Raw genomic sequence first — 18,889 nt, 5'->3', positions numbered from 1 at the left:
AATATATAAAAATATTTTTTAACATTTTAATAATAAATAGCTCCCCCGCCCCCTCCCGAATCAAGTTTCTAGATCCACCACTGCACTTAACAGGAGGGCCAGCTCAAATACTGGCGGGAATAAGTTGAAATCTTCTCAAACACTTACCAATCTCTCTCTATTCACTAAAATTTACTTTGTATTTCAACATAGGCGTGTCCATATAACTTTCCTCCAACTCGTATCAGACGAAGTGATTAATTGGATATTTAGTGAATTTTACCAAAATGTACACTACTGCAAAGGTTGTATAGGCAGGCACATATTTTGGTTCGTTCTAAACTCTAAAAACATACCAAACCAAACTTATTAAAACCCTAAGTGGAAGGTCCAGCCCCAAAGGAAGCAAGATCGTGCCCGTTTAGACCAATGTAACCCGATGAATTATTCAAAAGTGCCCGTTTACACCTGGCTGCTGAGCCGCCATTGAAAAAAGGCATAGGTTATATATATATATATATATATAGAGAGAGAGAGAGAGAGAGAGAGAGAGATTATATTTATAAAAACTTACAGGTGTCAACAGCTTGGGGGTGATTCAAACCCCAAGACTGCTCACTCTGCCCGGAAACTGCATGCATCTCCACCAGCTCCTCCCACAGAGAGATCTCGACTAATAAAGTCGAGTCGAGTCGAGCTGAGCTATGGTATAGCACCCTATCCGTGCATAATATAACAAGGCAATGAAACCAGACCCAACGCCCATGGCTAGGAACATGGATACAAATGCCTGATTTGCAAGTTTTCAAATGGTGATTGAATAGAAAGAAATAAATGCATGGGATGGGTGATAAATAAAGAACATCACAGGCTGTAATAGAAACCCACAACTGCCTTGCACTTCACATAATCAACTCTACGAAATCTAGTATAGTAAATGATTATATTCCCTTTCAAAAGCCATAAGAAGGCAAGTTCGTTTTCAAGAAATATGAAGAGAATTCAAAGACCTTTCCAAAATCTCAAATGCCAGACATCCGAACTAGCTTATTGTAGAGAATGCGGTCATCCCTAGCAGTGTTGCTCTCTAACAATGCACTTTGCACAAGCTCCTGATATGGGAGAAACATTGGCAAATATGAAGCGAAGAAAAAAAAAGGGTACACAACAAAATATAAAAGCAGGATAAACGACCATTGAATACGGACTCTCTCACCTTGACATCCCTGTGCGAAAGGAACTTCCCCAAGTTGTGGATGATCAATCTCATATCTTCAACCTGAAACACGGCAGAATCTCCTTACAAACAAAATCACGACATCGTTTACAAAAGAGAGAACAAGGGAACAAGATGAATTTTTACCCTAATGTAGCCAACTCGATTCCGGTCGAAAAATCTAAAAGCCTGCTTCAGATTTGAAAAATAACGTTAACAAAATGATGGACAGAGTTTAACTGACATGCTAAATAATTTCAGAGAAAAAAATGAAAGGAAGCAAGAAGTTCCCAAAAACAGACCTGCAATAGTTCTTTGTCAACAGAAACCTCCTTGACGGCAGAAGTTTCTCCTCTCTCTCCCGTATCCACTGTTGCCTCTCTCTTTTTACACATTTCCTCGTCAGACTTGGGATTAGTCTCTGCAGCTTTCGGTTTCACCTTAAAAGATTCCTCTGCTTCATCTTTTTCTATTCCTGACACCTTTTCAGGCTCAGCATTCACATCAGTCTTTCCCTCTTCTTTTTTATTTGCATTATATGAGTCACGTTGCATACTTGACTCTTCTGTTTCTTCATATTCTTCAGGATCTTCCTCTGGATCTTCATCACCATCTGTTTCATCTTCCATCTTCAGCTCATAAACAAGATCAACAGACTCATCCTCCTCGGCCTTAGTTTTGTCATCATCTATATCAGCTGGACTAGATATTTCAGGCTTAATAAATAGGTCTTTCACAGGGTGCTCATTAGTCTTCAATCGCTTTGCGGGTGATTTTTTGTCCCTTTCCATCTCATGAACTTCATTCTGTTGCCTCTTACGTTGATTTCTTTTTCTTAGGAATTTTACACGTAGTTTCTGCACAAATTGAGAGTACACATAACTGGAGATAACCTAGTAAAGGAATCAAGTAGCATCAAGTTGATTGACAGTCTAAACCAACCTCGAGAAATGTTAGAAGCTGACAACCCATCTGATACTGAAGCATTTCATACAACGATTCAGCAAATAAAGACAACTGCAAGAAAGCCAAAACACAGTTAGTAGGGAGTAACCACCTATAATCTTTGCTCCAAGGAGCTGCATCAAACTTGGCTGTGAGAACAACAAATATTTAGACAAACCTCAAATGATGCTTCATCAATGTCCTTGTCAGTGTAATCCAAGAGTGAATCCAGTGAAAGTGAAACTGAACGAAGCTGTAATAGAAGATCCATAATTAGGCAAAGGGTACATATATCTATTTGATTAGGTTGAATATTATAATATATCTCATTAAATGTATAACAGAATACTGTATAGGCTATCATCAACTTACTTTGGAATCCTTGCTCCGTTTTGTCTGTAAAATCAATCCAGGGTGTCGAGGAGGTTCTTCAGGCTTCCTCTTGTCTTTCAATTCTTTATTTGATTTGCTTCTAGACAAATCTTTTCCATCATTGTCTTTTTTCTCTTGCCCATCTTTGGATTCTTCTCCATCTTTTGATTTTCCCCCCTTGCCACTATGGTTAGCATTCTGTGAAGCTTTCGGCTCGTCAGCCTCAGTCTCCAGTTTAGCCCCCTGTTCACTTTTCTCACCTGCTCTTTTTCCATCTTTGTTGGCATTTATTTCTGTTTTGCTTGAATCAACCACATCATTATTCTGCTTAACCGTTTTCTTTCCAGATCTTTTGATCTCACTGACCTGGTTTTCTGTATTAGCAGCTTGCCCCTCCATAATTTCTGTTTCATCTACTACACAAACTACCTTTATCTCATCTCCGCCAGCATCTTTCTTATTGTCAGCAACTGCGTCACTGGATTGCAAAACAGAAACCTTTCTTTTAGCCACCCTCTTAATTATTTTTCTCTTCACAGTTTTTTTTACACTGGTACCTTCCACAACTGCAGCACGGCTCGGATCTAAATTATCATTTTGTTTATCTTGCATATCTTCATTCTGTGCTGTTTTTCCCACTGGAATCTTTCTCATCACCTTCTTTTTAACAAAAGTTTTAGCCCCAGAGTTTGCATCCTGTAGATCAGGAATCTCAGAGTTTGTGTTCTTTCCATTTTCCTTCTCATCCAGCTTGTCATTTTGATTGCTGGCACTGTTACCAGCTGTCTTATCAACAACCTTCTGTTTGACAATCTTCTTTATAATCTTCTTCTTCCCAGATTTCACACTGCCACTTTTCTGAGCACCAACAGATTTGCCCCGTTCATTCTTTACCACAGTCTTGTTTTCCTCACCTGTTTCAGCCCCACCTTTTTTCTCAAGTCTCTTGTCATTTCCATCAGCCTTTTCTTCAGCTGTTATTGCTTTCACATCATTGACATCTTTCTCCTTTTTGTTAACATCTTCTGATTGTCCCGAGGGTGCAGACTCTTTCTCTTTGCCCGATTTGTCTACCTGTTTTACATCTTTTGTGGAGTCCTTTTGCTTATCTAATTATAATCCAAAAGGGAAAAAATGACCATGATGGCAATCGAACGAAATATAAATACAGACCATGCACAACAGCTAAAAGTTACCTTTGAGCCCATCTTTCTTCTCCCTAGACCACTGGAAAAATATAGCATTATCTTAGTGAAAAAGTCAAAGTCAACAAATTCAAAGATTTCCCACAGGAGACGGAGATGTGCAAGTGTGCAACAGAAGCAAATATGCTCTACAGAATAAGACTTTCCCAAGAAAAGAAACGATTTCCAGAAGTTGAACACTAATGCTGCTCTATAAGAAAGGTGAAAAAAAGACGACCCCAAGGTGATTGGTAACATGACTTTGATGAGGTGAGTCCAATAATTTTTTTTTTGGAAGTAATTAATAATTTTATCAATAAGGAAAGGCATAGCCCAAATACATGGGTAATATACAAGAGAGAGTCCAAGAATGTTTAACTCCAGACATAATTCAACATACACGTTTTTTAATCAAAACGCAACAATCTCTTAATGGGATAAGAAAGTTGAGAGTTCCGTATCATGAAAAATATCAAGTTCTCAATGTTTATTTACAGATCCATCTAATGCTACAGACTTGAAACTTTTTTGCACCCCAAAATCTGTCACTAGAATTGAAACAATTTTCATGCATCATACACAGTGCATGAATACCAATGCTTTCCAAAGCTGTATCTTGACCTGCACTCAAATCACAGAACAGATATCTGTGCACGTCTATAATAATTTACATATCTGCAGCCACATATTTTAAGTTTCCGTTCCTGTGTGTGTATGAACTATATTTTCTTAATGAATAACTTCAGCATAACAACCAACAAAACCGTACTTCCAAACAATATAACCACGGACCTCTTTTTTCAAAGCAACTTGCCGCTCTCTCTCTGCAACATCCTTCTTGTGAGCAAACCATTGGTCTCTCCATGCTTCCAATGAAGGGAGACATTCAGACAAATCTGGAACAAACAGTACAGTAACTTCCTTGTGGCTAAACAGTCCATCCTTTCCAACTCTGTCATAGTGTATCTGCATTTGCCAAGATAAATAAAGCATTAACTCTTGATCTAAGAAGCATGTGCAAGTAACAGAAGATATAGAATATCTATTTTTATTAGTCAAAGATATAGAATATCTAAATACCACCGAGGAAATCAAAAGACACCAAGAACAGAATATATTGCCATTTGTCTCACCTCTTCATAAAAAAAAAAAACTAATAACAATAATAATAATCTTTTATTCTCTACCGTTTCTGGGCCAGCAACAAAAAGATTCTGAACTTGTACAGTAAAATTAATGTTTTTATGGCATCGAACCTCACCAAGGTAAGATTCTGAACTTGTAAGTCCTGATATGTGATCTAGAAAAATATAATAACGGGGCAGTTTTTCTAGTTTTTTTTTCGATAGGCATCAAGTAGTACACACGAGGATGCCCAAAGAAATAATGTATAGAAGAAAAAACTTCTTAGCTCATCCAGAGAATACTCTTTTCAAAACTTCGACCATTCCTTTCAGTCCATAAGCACAACATGATACATAAAGGAATCATCCTCCAAACATCCTCAATGTGTGAATTGGCCCTGCATCTTTACCAACATGCAAATAAATCAACCACCCTCTTGGGCATTACCCAAGCAATGCCCGCTCTAGAAGATCTCCGCCCACAACATGCTTGCCACCTCACGATGAAGTAAAAGATGGTCCATCGATTCTCCATTCTTCTTACACATATAACACCATTCCATTACGACAAGACCGTTCTTTCTCAAATTATCCAATGTCAAAACTTTCCCAAGAGCTGTCGTCCACCCAAAGAAGGCAATCTTATGTGGCACCTTACTTTTCCAAATAGGCTTCCAAGGGAACAAAATATGATTTTGGCTTGACAAAGCCTTGTACAATGACCGCACAGAATATTTCCGATTCCCAGTCTTCATCCACTGCATTCTGTCCACCTCATAATTAAAAATTTGCAAGGAATACAATAAGCTATAAAAATCAGAAATAGTTCCAATTTCCCAATCATGAACAGCTCTACTGAAATACACATTCCACAAAGGGAACCCACTGGAACAATATAGCAACTTGGACACCAAAGCCTCCTGATTAAGGGCCAGCCTAAAAAGAGAGGAAAAAGTGGTCTTAAAAGCTAAATCACCACAACACAAGTCATGCCAAAAGCTGATCCTCTCACCACCAACCTCAAATTTAATAAACCAAGTAAAATCCTCCCATCCAGTTCTACCACAAACCAACACCATTCCCATGGGCCACTTCTCACTTTGTTTGAACACCAACCCCCTCGCAAACTCCCATACTTCAACTCAATAACAATCTTCCAGTATGATTCCCCTTCTTTATGATACCTTCATAACCACTTCCCAAGGAGTGCCTTATTAAATATTCTCAAATTACGAATTCCCAACCCTCCACTAGAGATCAGTGTACATACCTTATTCCACTTGACTAAGGCTGGGTTTGGATAGCAAAACCCTCCTATCTCATCTCATTCCATCTTATCTCAATATCTAAACACCACAAATACAAACACTTTTCAATTTCAAATTTTTAACTTTTGCATCTAATCATTACCTAATCATTATAATTTTTCCAAACTTCCAAACAAAACACAAAAAATAATTCAATTTTTTCAAATCCCAAAACAAAAATAAAATTTAAAAAAAATTATATTCTAATAATATTTTAACTTTATAATATTTTTATTCATCTTTTTCTCTCTCATTTTCCAAAACCCCATAAAACATCTCAACTCAAACAATTTCACTCCTATTCACTACTATTCACAAATCATCTCATCTCATCTCACTATCCAAATGAGGCCAGTGGAACTTAGTATCCTCTCCAATTCCACCCACAAGAAGGCTTGGAAAATCTACTCAATTCGATTAGCCAAACTTGCTGGCAAAGGAAAAAGAGAGAAAAAAGTGTGTGAAGGTTAGAAAGTGTACTCTTAATAAGTGAGGTTCTTCCACCTTTTGACAAATACGACTTTTTCCATCCAGCCAATCTCCTCTCAATTTTTTCAACAACCCCATCCCATATAGCCTTAGCCTTGAAAGAGGCCCCAAGTGGAAGGCCCAAGTGTTTCATAGGCAAAAGAAGCCATATTTTTTTATTGACTGCAATAGCAATAGCAATAGCAATAGCAAGAAATTTTGTTGACTGCAATAGCCATAGCCCATGTCCACGGATCCTATACAAGAGAGACACCTAAGCATGATTTTTTTTATACAAGTAACAGATTATATTAATGAGAATAGGCATAGCCCAAGTACACAGGGGGTATACAAAAGTTAACACCTAAGCATGATTAACAATCGATAAAAGAAAGTCAGAGGGCAGTTTTCTTGTAAGTAATAAGATTCTGATGCAAAAATTTAAAATGAGGGGGACAAAGTAAAATACTTAAAGAGCACAACAAAAATGAAAAGAAATGTGAAAACCAACCATGCATTAAAAATGAAAGGAGTGGGAAGAAGCTAGCTTCCAATGATTAAAAGGATAGCATCTAATAAAACCTATTTAATGAAACAAAGGGGCTAACACCAAACATTACATTCAATCACAATAGGTGAAAATGAAAGCAATAACAATATGTTATTAGGTACGACATACAGGTCTAACAACATAACCAGAACACAAGGAAATAAGAATATTTCCAAATATCATGTTTGAGTTTTAGATACACTGCAGTCACAAATAGGCTTCATGCTGCTGGAACATAAATAGAAATAGGCTTAGCATGTAATTATGACAACCAAACCATCTCCTGATTCATTTGGCTAAGATTTTGAAAAAGGAAAATGGCTCATATGTAAAGCAGAAGTCATGCAAAGAGTTCCTTCCAATGTCAGCCCCAAATTACTCCAAAAGCATAACAAAATATAGTATAAAGGCACGAGTACTAGGTTCACCACTACCAGCAAATCCAACTGGAGATCAAACAAATGTAAGAATCATCAAAAGCAAACTCTACCTCAAGAAACCGATTCCAATTGCAGCAGTTCTGCAAATCAAGTTGAGTAATATTTTTTGCATATCTGCAAAATGAAAAGAGCTTCAGTTCAGCCGAAAAAAGGCAACATTTCTTGATATGCCTATGCAATAAATAAGAGAGCACAAACCTAAGGACTGTTCGAATTAAAGAGGTGTCATCAACTGATGGGTCACTACCGTCAACAGAATCCCATGGACCACCAATTGCCATCCAAGACTGGTCCCTTCTAAGCACACCAAACCTGATGATATTGCAAATGTGGGGTATGCGATCATCAGAACTTTTTTCAGATGACAGCTCCTCCATAGCATTCTTGCTAAGTCCACTCATCAAAATCATCTGAACCATGAAGAACAATGAAATTTTACTCTAGCATAACAAAATTTTACAATCCCACAGAACTTCTAAAATAATAAAACTATATAAGCGCCTAAATAATGGTTCTATCATAATAAATACATTTTCAAGAGTATCAATACCTTCACATGAATCAGGCCTCGTTTGGTTACACATATGAGATGAGATAGATGAGATGAGATAAAAGTTAAAAGTTGAATAAAATATTGTTAGGATATAATTTTTTAATATTATTTTTGTTTTGAGATTTGAAAAAGTTGAATTGTTTATTGTATTTTGTATGGGAGTTTGGAAAAGTTGTAATGATTAGATGAGATGTTTTGTGTAACCAAACGAGGCCTTAAATAAATTAAAAACTCTCCAATATATAAAGAGAGGTGACACTCCATCCCTCCCTGGCTATGACTATTGCAACAAAATAGCACAAAGACAATAATATAAACCTTCGCAGACTGGCAACTGGTATGCATACATGGCTTAAGCCAGATCATATCATGATGGGGTAGGGTTACACAGTTGTACATAGCTTAACTGGAATTTGTTTCCTTTTTGGGTTAAGTAGACAACTTCATCAAAATTAAGAATGTGATGAGATACACTTAGAATGCAGAGCAGTCTCTCCTCTATCATGTGCACTAGATTTGAGATACTATACATTAGAGGCAAGGTTGTCTTTACAAGCTAGACAAGTTAGTACAAAAAATATTTTTTTTAATAGGTTAGTAATACAAAAAATAGTAAAAATGCCTAAATGCATGAGTGACAATTTTATAGTAATTTTATTAGGACTTTAGCCCAAGTCCTAAAGTAATTAACAAGGAAAACAAAGCAAAAGAGAAGGACAAACTAAACTTCAAAGAACCAACATCTCACAAAAGCTCCATGGTCGTTATGACCCCCTTTCAACTTGTGCTATGATGAGGGCACCCCCATAGCCTCATCGCTCTTTCTATGAAGTCTCCCACACTTATGGAATTTGAACATGTAAAACTTAACATGTGTCACATCAATACACTCCAATTGTTTTTTTATTAGTTAATACACTCCAATTGTCCAGTAAGTTTGAAAGAATTTCAGCCAAAAACGCGCTAAATGAACTGAAAAATCAATACCCTCGGGTCAATGCATGAAGTTCATCCAGTAAATTAACATTTAAAAGAGGATTGGGTCAAAGCATGAAGTTCTTCCATTACTTTTTGTTTTCATAATAGAAACTTTTAGTAAAATGATCACAAGTCTCGTGGAATGTGGATTTCTATTTGGATTTGTAGTAGGGGAAGAAAGAACCAGCACTCTTGACATGACTCACCTCTTATTTGCGGATGATACTCGTCTTTTGTGATGCTAGCCATAATAACATTCAAGCTTTGCGGCTCTCTTACTTTGCCTTGAAGCGGCATCAGGCTTGAAAATGAATCTCGCCTTAGTTCCAATTGGAAATGTTTCAAGTGTTTTGAGCTTGGCCAGTATTTTAGGGTGCAAAGTCTCCACTTTGCCAATGAAGAATCTCGGTCTTCCCTTGGGTGTTTCCTTTAAGTCGAAGTCTATCTGGGATGGGGAGTTGGAAAAAATGGTGTAGACTGGCTAGTTGGAAGAGGATATATTTGTCTAGAAGTGGTAGAGTTACGTTGATAAAAAAGTATTCTATCCAACCTGCCCACTTACTTTGTATCATTATTTCCACTACCATGCAAGTTGGCTCACCGGTTAGAGAAATTGTAACAAGACTTCCTATGGGGGCAAATGGATGAAGAATTCAAGTTTCATTGGGTGAATTGGAATATGACTTGTACTCCAATACGCAAAGGTGGGTTGGGAATTTAGAACTTTGTTGTTTTTCAATAAGGCCTTATTAAGTAAGTGGTTGTGGAGATACCAAGAAGAGATGAGAGCTTTGTGGAGGGTAATCATAGATCTAAAGCATGGTGGATTATGGGGAGGCTGGTGCTCGAATGAGATGAGCGGATCACATGGGGTGAGGCTTTGGAAACACATAAGAAGAGGTTGAACAAACTTCAATCGATACACATGCTTTGGAGTTGGGGATGGTTCCAGAATTAAATTCTGAAATGATTTATGGTGTGGAGATCAAATCCTGAAGGAGCATACCTAGCAATATACGGCATTGCACGAAGACAGGAGGCTTCAATAGCAAAGGTTATGGATCTATCTAGTGGCTCTCCTCAATGGAATATCATTTTCCTTAAGAGCTGCCCAAAATTGAAAAATTGACACATTTACAGATTTCTTCAATCTTGTGTATAATTGTAGAGTGAATGGAGGAGATGATAGGATCTTATGGTCATTGTCCAAGAAGGGGAGATTTACTGTACAGTTGTACTATAAGTCCCTTATGACACACTCTACAAGTCCATCCCATGGAAGAACATATGGAAGACTAAGCTACGTTTGGATGTTGAGGTGATCTAAGATGATCTGAATTGATCTGTGAATAGTAGTGTTTTGTGGGTTCCATTGAGATGTGTTTGAATGTAAATATGTTGAAATTTGTGTTTGAATGTATGAAGTAGGTTGAGATGGATTTAACTTTTTTATGGGAAGTTGAAAAGGTAAGGTCCCATCAATGATTGGTTTGGGATGGGTTGAGGTATGCTTGCCAACCAAACACGGCCTTAGGCACCCTTAAAACCTTCTTTTTTTTGTATGGACAACTTCATCAAGGAAGATTCTCACCTTAGATAATCTAAGGAAACGCCGAATTATTGTGTTGGATTTGGTGTTATACGTGTAAGAAAATTGGTCAGTTCCTGGATCACCTATTATTGCATTGTGACGTAGCCATGAGCTTGTGAGGAATGGTTGGAGTTTTAAAGATTGTGAATGGACAATGTACAAGCTTAGAACATTTTTACTTAATACTTCATTCTATTGGTCGATTGTAATAGACTTTAATGGCATGAACGTACATGATTTCCTTCTATCTTTAGGCACTCATGCATAGGTGTTGCTCTTGTATATGTCCCTTGTACTTGGCTATGCCTATTTAAATAAAATTCTTATTTATTGATAAAAAAAAAAAAAAACTGTCATTTAAAGAGCAAATAAGATTTTGTCCTTTTTCTTATCTACACATGAGAGCTCTACATGTATTACTTAAGACCATAGAATTCTAGTACCCTCGTTTCTAAATCTTCCATTCAAAAGTTGGGCAAACATCCTTAGAGCATGGGCATTGGATTGGGTATATTTCCACTTAAATTTAGCTAAAGGCGGCATGTTAGCATTGGATTAGTTATAAGTTTGGCTAAACTATTAAAATATTTTTTTTATAATTATTATTTTATTTTATTTTATTTTATTTTATTCAACATTCATATTTTCAAAATTCAACAATCATTTATTATTCTATCTAACATTTATCTAACAATCATTTTTATCTAATGTTGTTCTAAAATAAAATGAAGTCAATGATTAGGTGCATTTAGGTGTTGTCTTTTGTATACTTCTTGTGTACATGGGCTTCACCTATACATTAGTTTCGAATCAAATTTCTTCTTACTTTTAAAAAAAATGCTTAATCAACATACAAAATAAATTCCATATCATTACAATATAACCATCAGTGTTCCAAGATAATTTAGTTCATACAAAAACAACAATATCCAAGCAACAATATTGCAATGTTTTAACCAAGCAACCAACTGAAGTTTGCAAAAAATGGAGAGAAAAAGTAAAATATTTTAATGGTTAGCCAAGCAACAGAATCCATCAAATTTATATAGATTTTTAGCTAAAGTTAAATTTAACCAATGGATAGATAAACCAATGCCCATACTTTTTAGCCCATCTCAGTTAAATTTTACAATCCTATATATTTTACAGACTCCAATGTGAATGCTCTTAAGATTCACGCAAAATCTTTGCAAAAAGGGGGAGAACTTGCGAAAGCCTAATTAAGAAATGTCAGCTTGACGTTCTCCAGATAAACATAATGTGCAGCAATGCTTTAAACTCTTAATCATAAAACACAATCACATATTTTTCTTCTAATTTAGAGACTCTTTTTCAATCTCCAGCAAGTAGATGTTCTCCTTCTGCAGAGAATTATACTGTGTAGCAACACATAATTTAAACCTAATCATAAAACGCCAAACTATCTGGTTGTCTTATGATTTAGATACATACTTTTTTCAAACTCCAGCAGGTAGAGACAAATCTGCAATGCCTAAAAAGTTAAAGGTGCCGATATATATCAAACAAGAGATCGGTGCCAGAGTTAACTACTTATATGCTTAGGTCTTTATATGAGTGGACAATTGCCCACAATGATAACTTATTTGTAGAGTTCATTAATTATTGCTAATCTTCTCTTCCTAAAACTAGGTGTTTCTCCAATGCATACCTCCAGTATACTTGGACTGCGCCCCGACCGCTCTTTAATAAAATATAGTATCTTTAGTTACAAAAAGAAATAACTTAGATGGCATTTCTCAGGTCTACGCTTCTATTAAAATTCATATTTACAAATGATTTCAAAATCTAGGAAGAATCTTAGCAGCACATGAGAACATTGCTCCACCACGATGCATGATTACATAATTTTACAATTTTAAATATAAAAATGAATTACCTTCGCATTCCACACTGTACTTCCAGATTTAGCAGGTTCTTCAACCAAAAGCTCAGCAGATGACACCTTCAGTCCTTTTGCCCTCTCTTCTTCCAAAACATCATGCTCAAAACTGCTCCATTCAACAATTTATTAAAAAAAAAAATTGCTTCTCCTTTTCTCTCCACTCTTTGAAAAAATAATGAAAAATGATGACAAGCCATTTGGTTTTAAGTAGAAGCAGCAAAACATAGGATGTCAGAAATCACAAAACTAGTTGGAGTACTACAGTTCTGAGATCTGGATTTAGTTTCCTTTCTTCTACATTTTTTCCCTCCAGCAACTGGACCAGAGTCTAAGAAGAATGAATCATGTGTTTTTTTCCACAAAAATTATTTCATAAAATTTGTTATTTCACCAAAAAAGTTGAAGACATAAATGCATATCCTGATAAGACAAACTTTGAAAAACCATTAAAATAACAGCATCAAAGAGTAGCACCTGACAGGTGTGTGGATGGGAAGTTTAAGGTTCTCCTTTGGCCAGTTCACAACAGCCTAAACAATTAAAATGCCACATTAAAGCAGGTATTTAACCATGTAAACTTGATATCTCCTTGAAAATAAATTATGTAAGACTGACCTTGGAAAATTCTGCAGACACAAAGAGTCTAGGATATCTCTTATCGATTGATAAAAAATCCCTCTCCACATCAACCAAACTGGATGAGTAAACCTGCAAGTAGATAACACAGATTGCCAAAGTAATGAAATCCATCCACATGTCAGGTTTGAAGATAGACATTGCAGCAAGCAACAAATAAAGAATCCAAAATTTCACAAAGTTTTGTCTCGAGCCCTAAAACTCAATTCACATCCCTGCATAAAAACAGCATACTTCCAAACTTGCAACCGTGATTGATAAATAACCACCATCCGTTGAAAACAAAATGAACCCTATTCACAAGTCTAGTAGATCCAAAAAAGGTAAATGTCGTGAATCCTAGAAAATCCAAAGGTTACCAATGGTTTCTCCGAAAGGATAATGAAACCAATATGATGTACCAAACAGAAGACGAGAAGATTTGAGAGAGAAGATATATTGTAATGATGACGGTGGGTACAGATACTGATGAGAAAGAGAAAACAGAAATCTCAGTAATGAATATGCCCAACCAGAGCCAAAATACCAAAGGGAGGACAATTCAAAGAAATAGAAGGGCCTCATGTTTATGTCAATACTAGGAGTGATCAAGACAGAAAACCCCAGAAGTAAAAGCTGCAACCCAGAACTGTTTATGTCAATACTAGGAGTGATCAAGACAGAAAAACCCAGAAGTAAAAGCTGCAACCAGAGCCAAAGACGAGAAATCGATATGAAAAGCACAAAGCCACAACTAAGAGAAATGATCAGAAGCAAAAACTGAATCCTAAGAAGCTCTCAACTCCATACCCAGGGGAAAAACAGCAGATCCTTGAAGAGAATATTCTGATTATCATTGAATTTCTTAAGCTCTTTTTTGGTTTCTTTACCTTGCAAATATATTCTCTCCTTTTTTCTTTAACCGGTGAATGATGCCTTCAGCATAAGAGAACACCAAGTTAGTTACAAGGGCTGCAAGATGCACAAGCAGAAGATGCAATATCAAACATCAAGATCCACCTATTGAAAGTATCGTGATGTCGGGAATCTTGTCGCAAAGATTTTGCCTCCTTTGCCACAGATGAATCATGTCGGTCCCTAGATTTTCTTGGGGGAATGCGATCACGCCTGGTTTCAAGTCCACGTTTGCGCCCTCGCTCTCCCTCCTCTTCCCGTCGTTCCAAGATACGTTGTCTTTCACGAACTCTTTCTTGTCCTCGTTCACGTTCCCGCTCAAGTTCCCTCTCCCTTTGTCTGTCTCTCTCTCGCACACGCAAACGCTCCCTACGCCGCTCCTCCTCCCTTAGCTCAAACTCTCGAAGATAACGAGCCTTGTCATCCTTGTGATCTTCAATCCTTATTTGACGACTCCGTGACAATGTGCTGCTTGGATAATCCAATTCGGCAGATGCGCCATGAAGCCCCTTTCCAATGGCATAGTCCCTACCGGGAGGTAGGCTCACTCCATACCCAGGATTCGAAGAACTTTGTGCATACACGAGATCATCCATATTTCTAAGTGAAGCTTCGCCTACTATTGATGGAGCTCGTTGTCCACTATAAGAAGAAGCACTAAGCATCGATAAAGTGCGAGGATCAGCATCCATTCTTCCTCCATAAGAGATAGCATCTTGGGTGGGATGACGGCTGGTAGTAACCCTTGCTGCAAGATAATCTGCTTGTCTGCCAGAAATTTGTTGCTACTCAGAGTTGTAAGGAATATATTACCATCTATATAACAGTGTATAGACGATACCAATGGTATTAAACCCACTTCATTAAGAAAACTCAAAAGTCAAAGATGACCTTCGCCTTCATCATTGGGAAAAGGAAATACTTCATAAGTGATAGTAGTTGCTATGAAAAAACAAGCATTCCTTCAAAAACATCATACAGTCAGCATCTAACGAACAGAAGCTAGAAGTACCTGGCACTCCCATCCAGAGAAGCAGATTGCAGTGATTGAGATTTTAACAATTGCTCTTGTCGAAGCAATGCCTTATCAATGCGATCGTACATGTCATTCTGTTGAATTTGATAACAAAGACAAAGATTGCCATCATAAATAAAGAAACCACAAAAATATCAAAGCAAACTTCATCAAATAGAAAATAACAAAATTGCTCAGAATGACAAAAATGCAATACCTGATTTTGATTACTAAAGCCAATAGAATCAGCATATCGTCCAGTTTGTTCACTTTGTAAGTCCTTTCCTATATAAGCACTATGTCGTTCACCATATTGATGTCTATCTGGTACAGGATAATCTGGAATCTTGTCTGCATACAACTGATCACCCTTGTGACCATAACCATGGCCCGAGGATTGCACATAGTCACTTGACACAAATTTAGGTGAACCGGTTATTGCCGATGCATAGCTACCACGACCCTCCAAAGCTGATGGTCCAGCACCTTTTGCATTCAATGCAGGAACCTATACAAAGAGAGACTCTGCATGTATTTATACATCACATGATTCACTCAAAGTTTTAACAGCAAATAAGAGCCAAGACTTGGATCAGAGAACTGCCAAACAGCTCACAAACGATTGTGGAAAGCTGAATGGACACATGAAATCAAAGATCTAACTCATGGTTAGGTTCAGACAATGAAAACATATCTTCCTAAGAGTACCACCCATGTACAGTCAATGGCTTGGTAGAATACTTGACCGGAGATAGACAAACGTGGCAAACAGGTCCCCCATACCAGATCAAAAGAGACAAATTCAAGCATATGGGGGATCAAGGTCATAAGACAGATATTATTGTTTTATTACACTGACCATTCATGCTAGCAAGATTAAATTGGGAATCAAGGTCATAAGACAGGTAAATAAAACAAATTAGGGAAGGGACAATGATTCCTATTTGTATTCGATGGTGCATATGGAAGGAACAAATGATCGAAATTTTGAAGATAGGGAGCGCTCACTGGTAGAGATTAGATTGTTTATTTGTTAATACTTTATTCCTATGGGCTAAAGCTATTGACTTCAATGGGCTAGATTATCATGATTTTCTTGTTTCAATTCCTCCCTCTTAACTAGGTGTTAACGCTAGTTTTTCTGTTTTCTAGAGTGTAGTAGGTATTTCCTTTGTATACTTCATGTGTACTTGGGCTATGCCTATTCCTATTAAGATAATCTTTTTACTTAACAAGAAAAACAAAAACCAAATTAGACACTCCAAGAAAATACGATGGTTAGACCGGCACAGAGCAACAGTAAGTCAAATGGTTAGGATGAGGTCTACTTGAGCGGAGATGAGATAATTCACAATTAAACCCGACCTGTTGAGCACTACTCAAAACAGCCAATCCATACACAGAGCTATACTGTCCCCCATAGTGAGCTGCAGCTGGAGGATGAGTTCTATACCCACCAACATCAGCTTCCAGAGAACCGCCTAACATTGATGAATGCCGAGCAGCCTGAGAGCTCCCATCAGGGCCTCCTAGAGAACTGGTGGAATAAGCAGGTCCCAACTACAGAATACAATGGATGAAGAAAAATGAGACCCCCAATATGTCAACAAGGTTCAACTCCGCACTTCAACAGAGACTAGGCACATGACGGACGCACATTTGACACGAAAACTCCTAGAAGTTTAAGCATAAGAAGATATATATATATATGTGCCAACATTTGTTTTCGAGGCAGTTAAATAGCAAACCCATAAGAGAAACGCTGTAATCTATATAATATGAGAGACTACGCATTCTATACAGTTTAAATCAAACCCAGTGACAGAGCGCAAAAAAGTTCCAAACAAAATTAAGGTTTAAATCTTCACCCAGATAAGAAATAAATAAAAAGCTTACATTTGCGCCGTATGCGGATTGGCCGGCGTATGATTGCTGCCCGTACGCATTGCTACCTCTACCGGAGTACATGTTCTTTCACAAACAGAGGCACATACAGTAAGAATAAAATAATCTGCATTGAAAAATATATATATCACCATAACGAAGTTAGATAACATACTATCCGATTTCAATGAATCTAATCTAAATAAATTAAAATTAAAAAAAAAAAATCTGAGGTTGTGGAACAGTTTTTGGGAATATTAGGAACATGTACTTTTGCGTTAACATTCCAAAATTTGAGAGGCAACTCGGAGGATATACCGTACGCAACACGAAGAGAAGACAAACCGTAAATTGGAGTTACGAAAGAAACCTTCGTGTGCTCGCAGTCGAAAACCCTACAGAACGATGACTCCGACTCCAAGATGACTCGAAAGACGGGAAAACCTCGACATCATATCATATGTATGTAACCCGCGATATTATGGGCTTGACCGATGAGTGGGCTTCTGAGGAGCTTTATAATTGGGTCTTCGACTTCTTAACGGCCCACCTTTGGGCCAGGCTAATACATGGTGTTATGGTCATACTAGGGTTTTATTTCCAAAAAAAAAAAAAAAGAGGTAAGAGAGAATAATGGGAGGTAGAACTAAACAAGGGGCGTAGACGGTGAAAGTCGTAGTGCTTCTTCGAATTAGATTTGAACGATAGGTTGGATGATTTTCGGATAATGAAATGAGATAAAAATTTTATGAATAATAAAATAATTTGTAAATAGTGATAAAATGATTTGAATCAGATATTTTATTAGATTTTGAAAAAAATATAGAGAAAATTTTAAATAAAAATATTATAAAATTAAAATAGAATATCATTTTTAATATTATTTTTGTTTTTAAATTTGAAAAAGTTGTATTATTTTTGTGTTTTGTTGAAAGTTATGAAAAATTATAATGATTAGATGAAAAAATTAAATATTTAAAATTGAAAAGTGTTTATGTTTAAGTGATATTTGTAAAGGAAATCATAAGAAATAAGTTTCTCAAATAAGACTTTAAACTTCACTTCAGTCCCACTAAAAAATTCAATAAATTCTTATGCAGCTTAGCGAATCCATTTTCAAGTTCAAACCCAAGACCTAGTAACATGCCAAGCAGGTGGGAGTAATCTAAATACCATTAGAGTGTTGAATTTTCAAAAGATATAATTTTCAAGACCACAAGCGTAGATTATATTTTTAAGGATAGGTTGGTTCGAGAACCCGTTGGTCAAAGGAAAAGGGAGATCCTGATTCCGAAATGGAGGCCTATGACGCGAGAGTGTATTCTTTAGAATTGAAAGAGCGAAACCCTAAAAATATTCAAGAAGGCAGACTAGTAAATTCTGAAAGTAGATATGGAAATTGGAGAGCTAGTTGATAAAGATAGACGATGACAATAGGGATGGACTCCAACTCCGATTAGGAGAGGACTCCAACTCCGATCAGAGTTGATGGAGTCGAAGGTCAAAGGGCTGCTCGAATTTAGGTTTTTCTTTTCCCATTTTTTTACCACTTTCCCAGCACTCAAACAACTTTCAACAACATCCAAGAATTTTCATATATGCTATTACAGTTTTAATCTTCTTTTCATCTTAGTTTCTTACTTTGATTTTTTTTCAACATGGTATTTAGATGTGAAAGGTACAAACAAGCAACATGGACAAAAACATTATTCATATGGAATCCACCCCGTTTGCTCGCCTAACTCAGAAGAATTATTGTACAAAGTTCCAGTAAGATTCTGCACCAAAATCACTGTCCTTCGCCCTAAGGTTTCTCCAGAAATTTCTTCTTCAACCAGTTGAACGGTTGG

The 18,889-nt window shown here is 36.8% G+C and overlaps 1 protein-coding gene across 3 annotated transcripts; it reads right to left on the bottom strand.

The window, feature by feature from the left end:
- Window positions 1-851: 851 nt before the first annotated feature.
- On the bottom strand, window positions 852-17,517 carry LOC121257183 (protein SHORT ROOT IN SALT MEDIUM 1). 3 transcript variants are annotated; one of them, XM_041158101.1, is made up of 21 exons: window positions 17,385-17,517; window positions 17,052-17,166; window positions 16,521-16,715; window positions 15,373-15,663; window positions 15,153-15,250; window positions 14,246-14,908; window positions 14,116-14,161; window positions 13,226-13,318; window positions 13,085-13,140; window positions 12,605-12,716; window positions 7,784-7,995; window positions 7,636-7,699; window positions 4,489-4,662; window positions 3,709-3,739; window positions 2,513-3,621; window positions 2,319-2,393; window positions 2,138-2,212; window positions 1,498-2,052; window positions 1,343-1,384; window positions 1,196-1,258; window positions 852-1,091 (listed from the first exon to the last, which is right to left on the bottom strand). In XM_041158101.1, exons 2-21 carry the CDS (start codon window positions 17,121-17,123, stop codon window positions 1,002-1,004), a joined length of 4,116 nt encoding a protein of 1,371 aa, XP_041014035.1. In that variant the 5' UTR covers window positions 17,124-17,166; window positions 17,385-17,517; the 3' UTR covers window positions 852-1,001. The 3 variants fall into 3 exon arrangements, with proteins under 3 accessions (XP_041014035.1, XP_041014036.1, XP_041014037.1); XM_041158102.1 differs by having other exon boundaries at window positions 17,052-17,126; window positions 17,385-17,510; XM_041158103.1 differs by having other exon boundaries at window positions 17,358-17,457.
- Between the last annotated feature and the right edge of the window lie 1,372 nt (window positions 17,518-18,889).

This window comes from Juglans microcarpa x Juglans regia, chromosome 3S (genome assembly GCF_004785595.1).
Source record: "Juglans microcarpa x Juglans regia isolate MS1-56 chromosome 3S, Jm3101_v1.0, whole genome shotgun sequence".
NCBI classification, from domain to species: Eukaryota; Viridiplantae; Streptophyta; class Magnoliopsida; order Fagales; family Juglandaceae; genus Juglans; species Juglans microcarpa x Juglans regia.
This window is presented reverse-complemented; position numbering and strand designations above follow the sequence as displayed.

What these genes read in the sequence shown, in the direction of transcription:
- LOC121257183 (XM_041158101.1), bottom strand. Translation starts at nt 17,123, where the DNA reads ATGTACTCCGGTAGAGGTAGCAATGCGTACGGGCAGCAATCATACGCC. An exon ending in TGTCTGCAGAATTTTCCAAG is followed by an intron (nt 13,141 to 13,225) that starts GTCAGTCTTACA and finishes TTAATTGTTTAG; the next exon opens with GCTGTTGTGAACTGGCCAAA. An exon ending in GAAGAAAGATGGGCTCAAAG is followed by an intron (nt 3,622 to 3,708) that starts GTAACTTTTAGC and finishes GATTATAATTAG; the next exon opens with ATAAGCAAAAGGACTCCACA.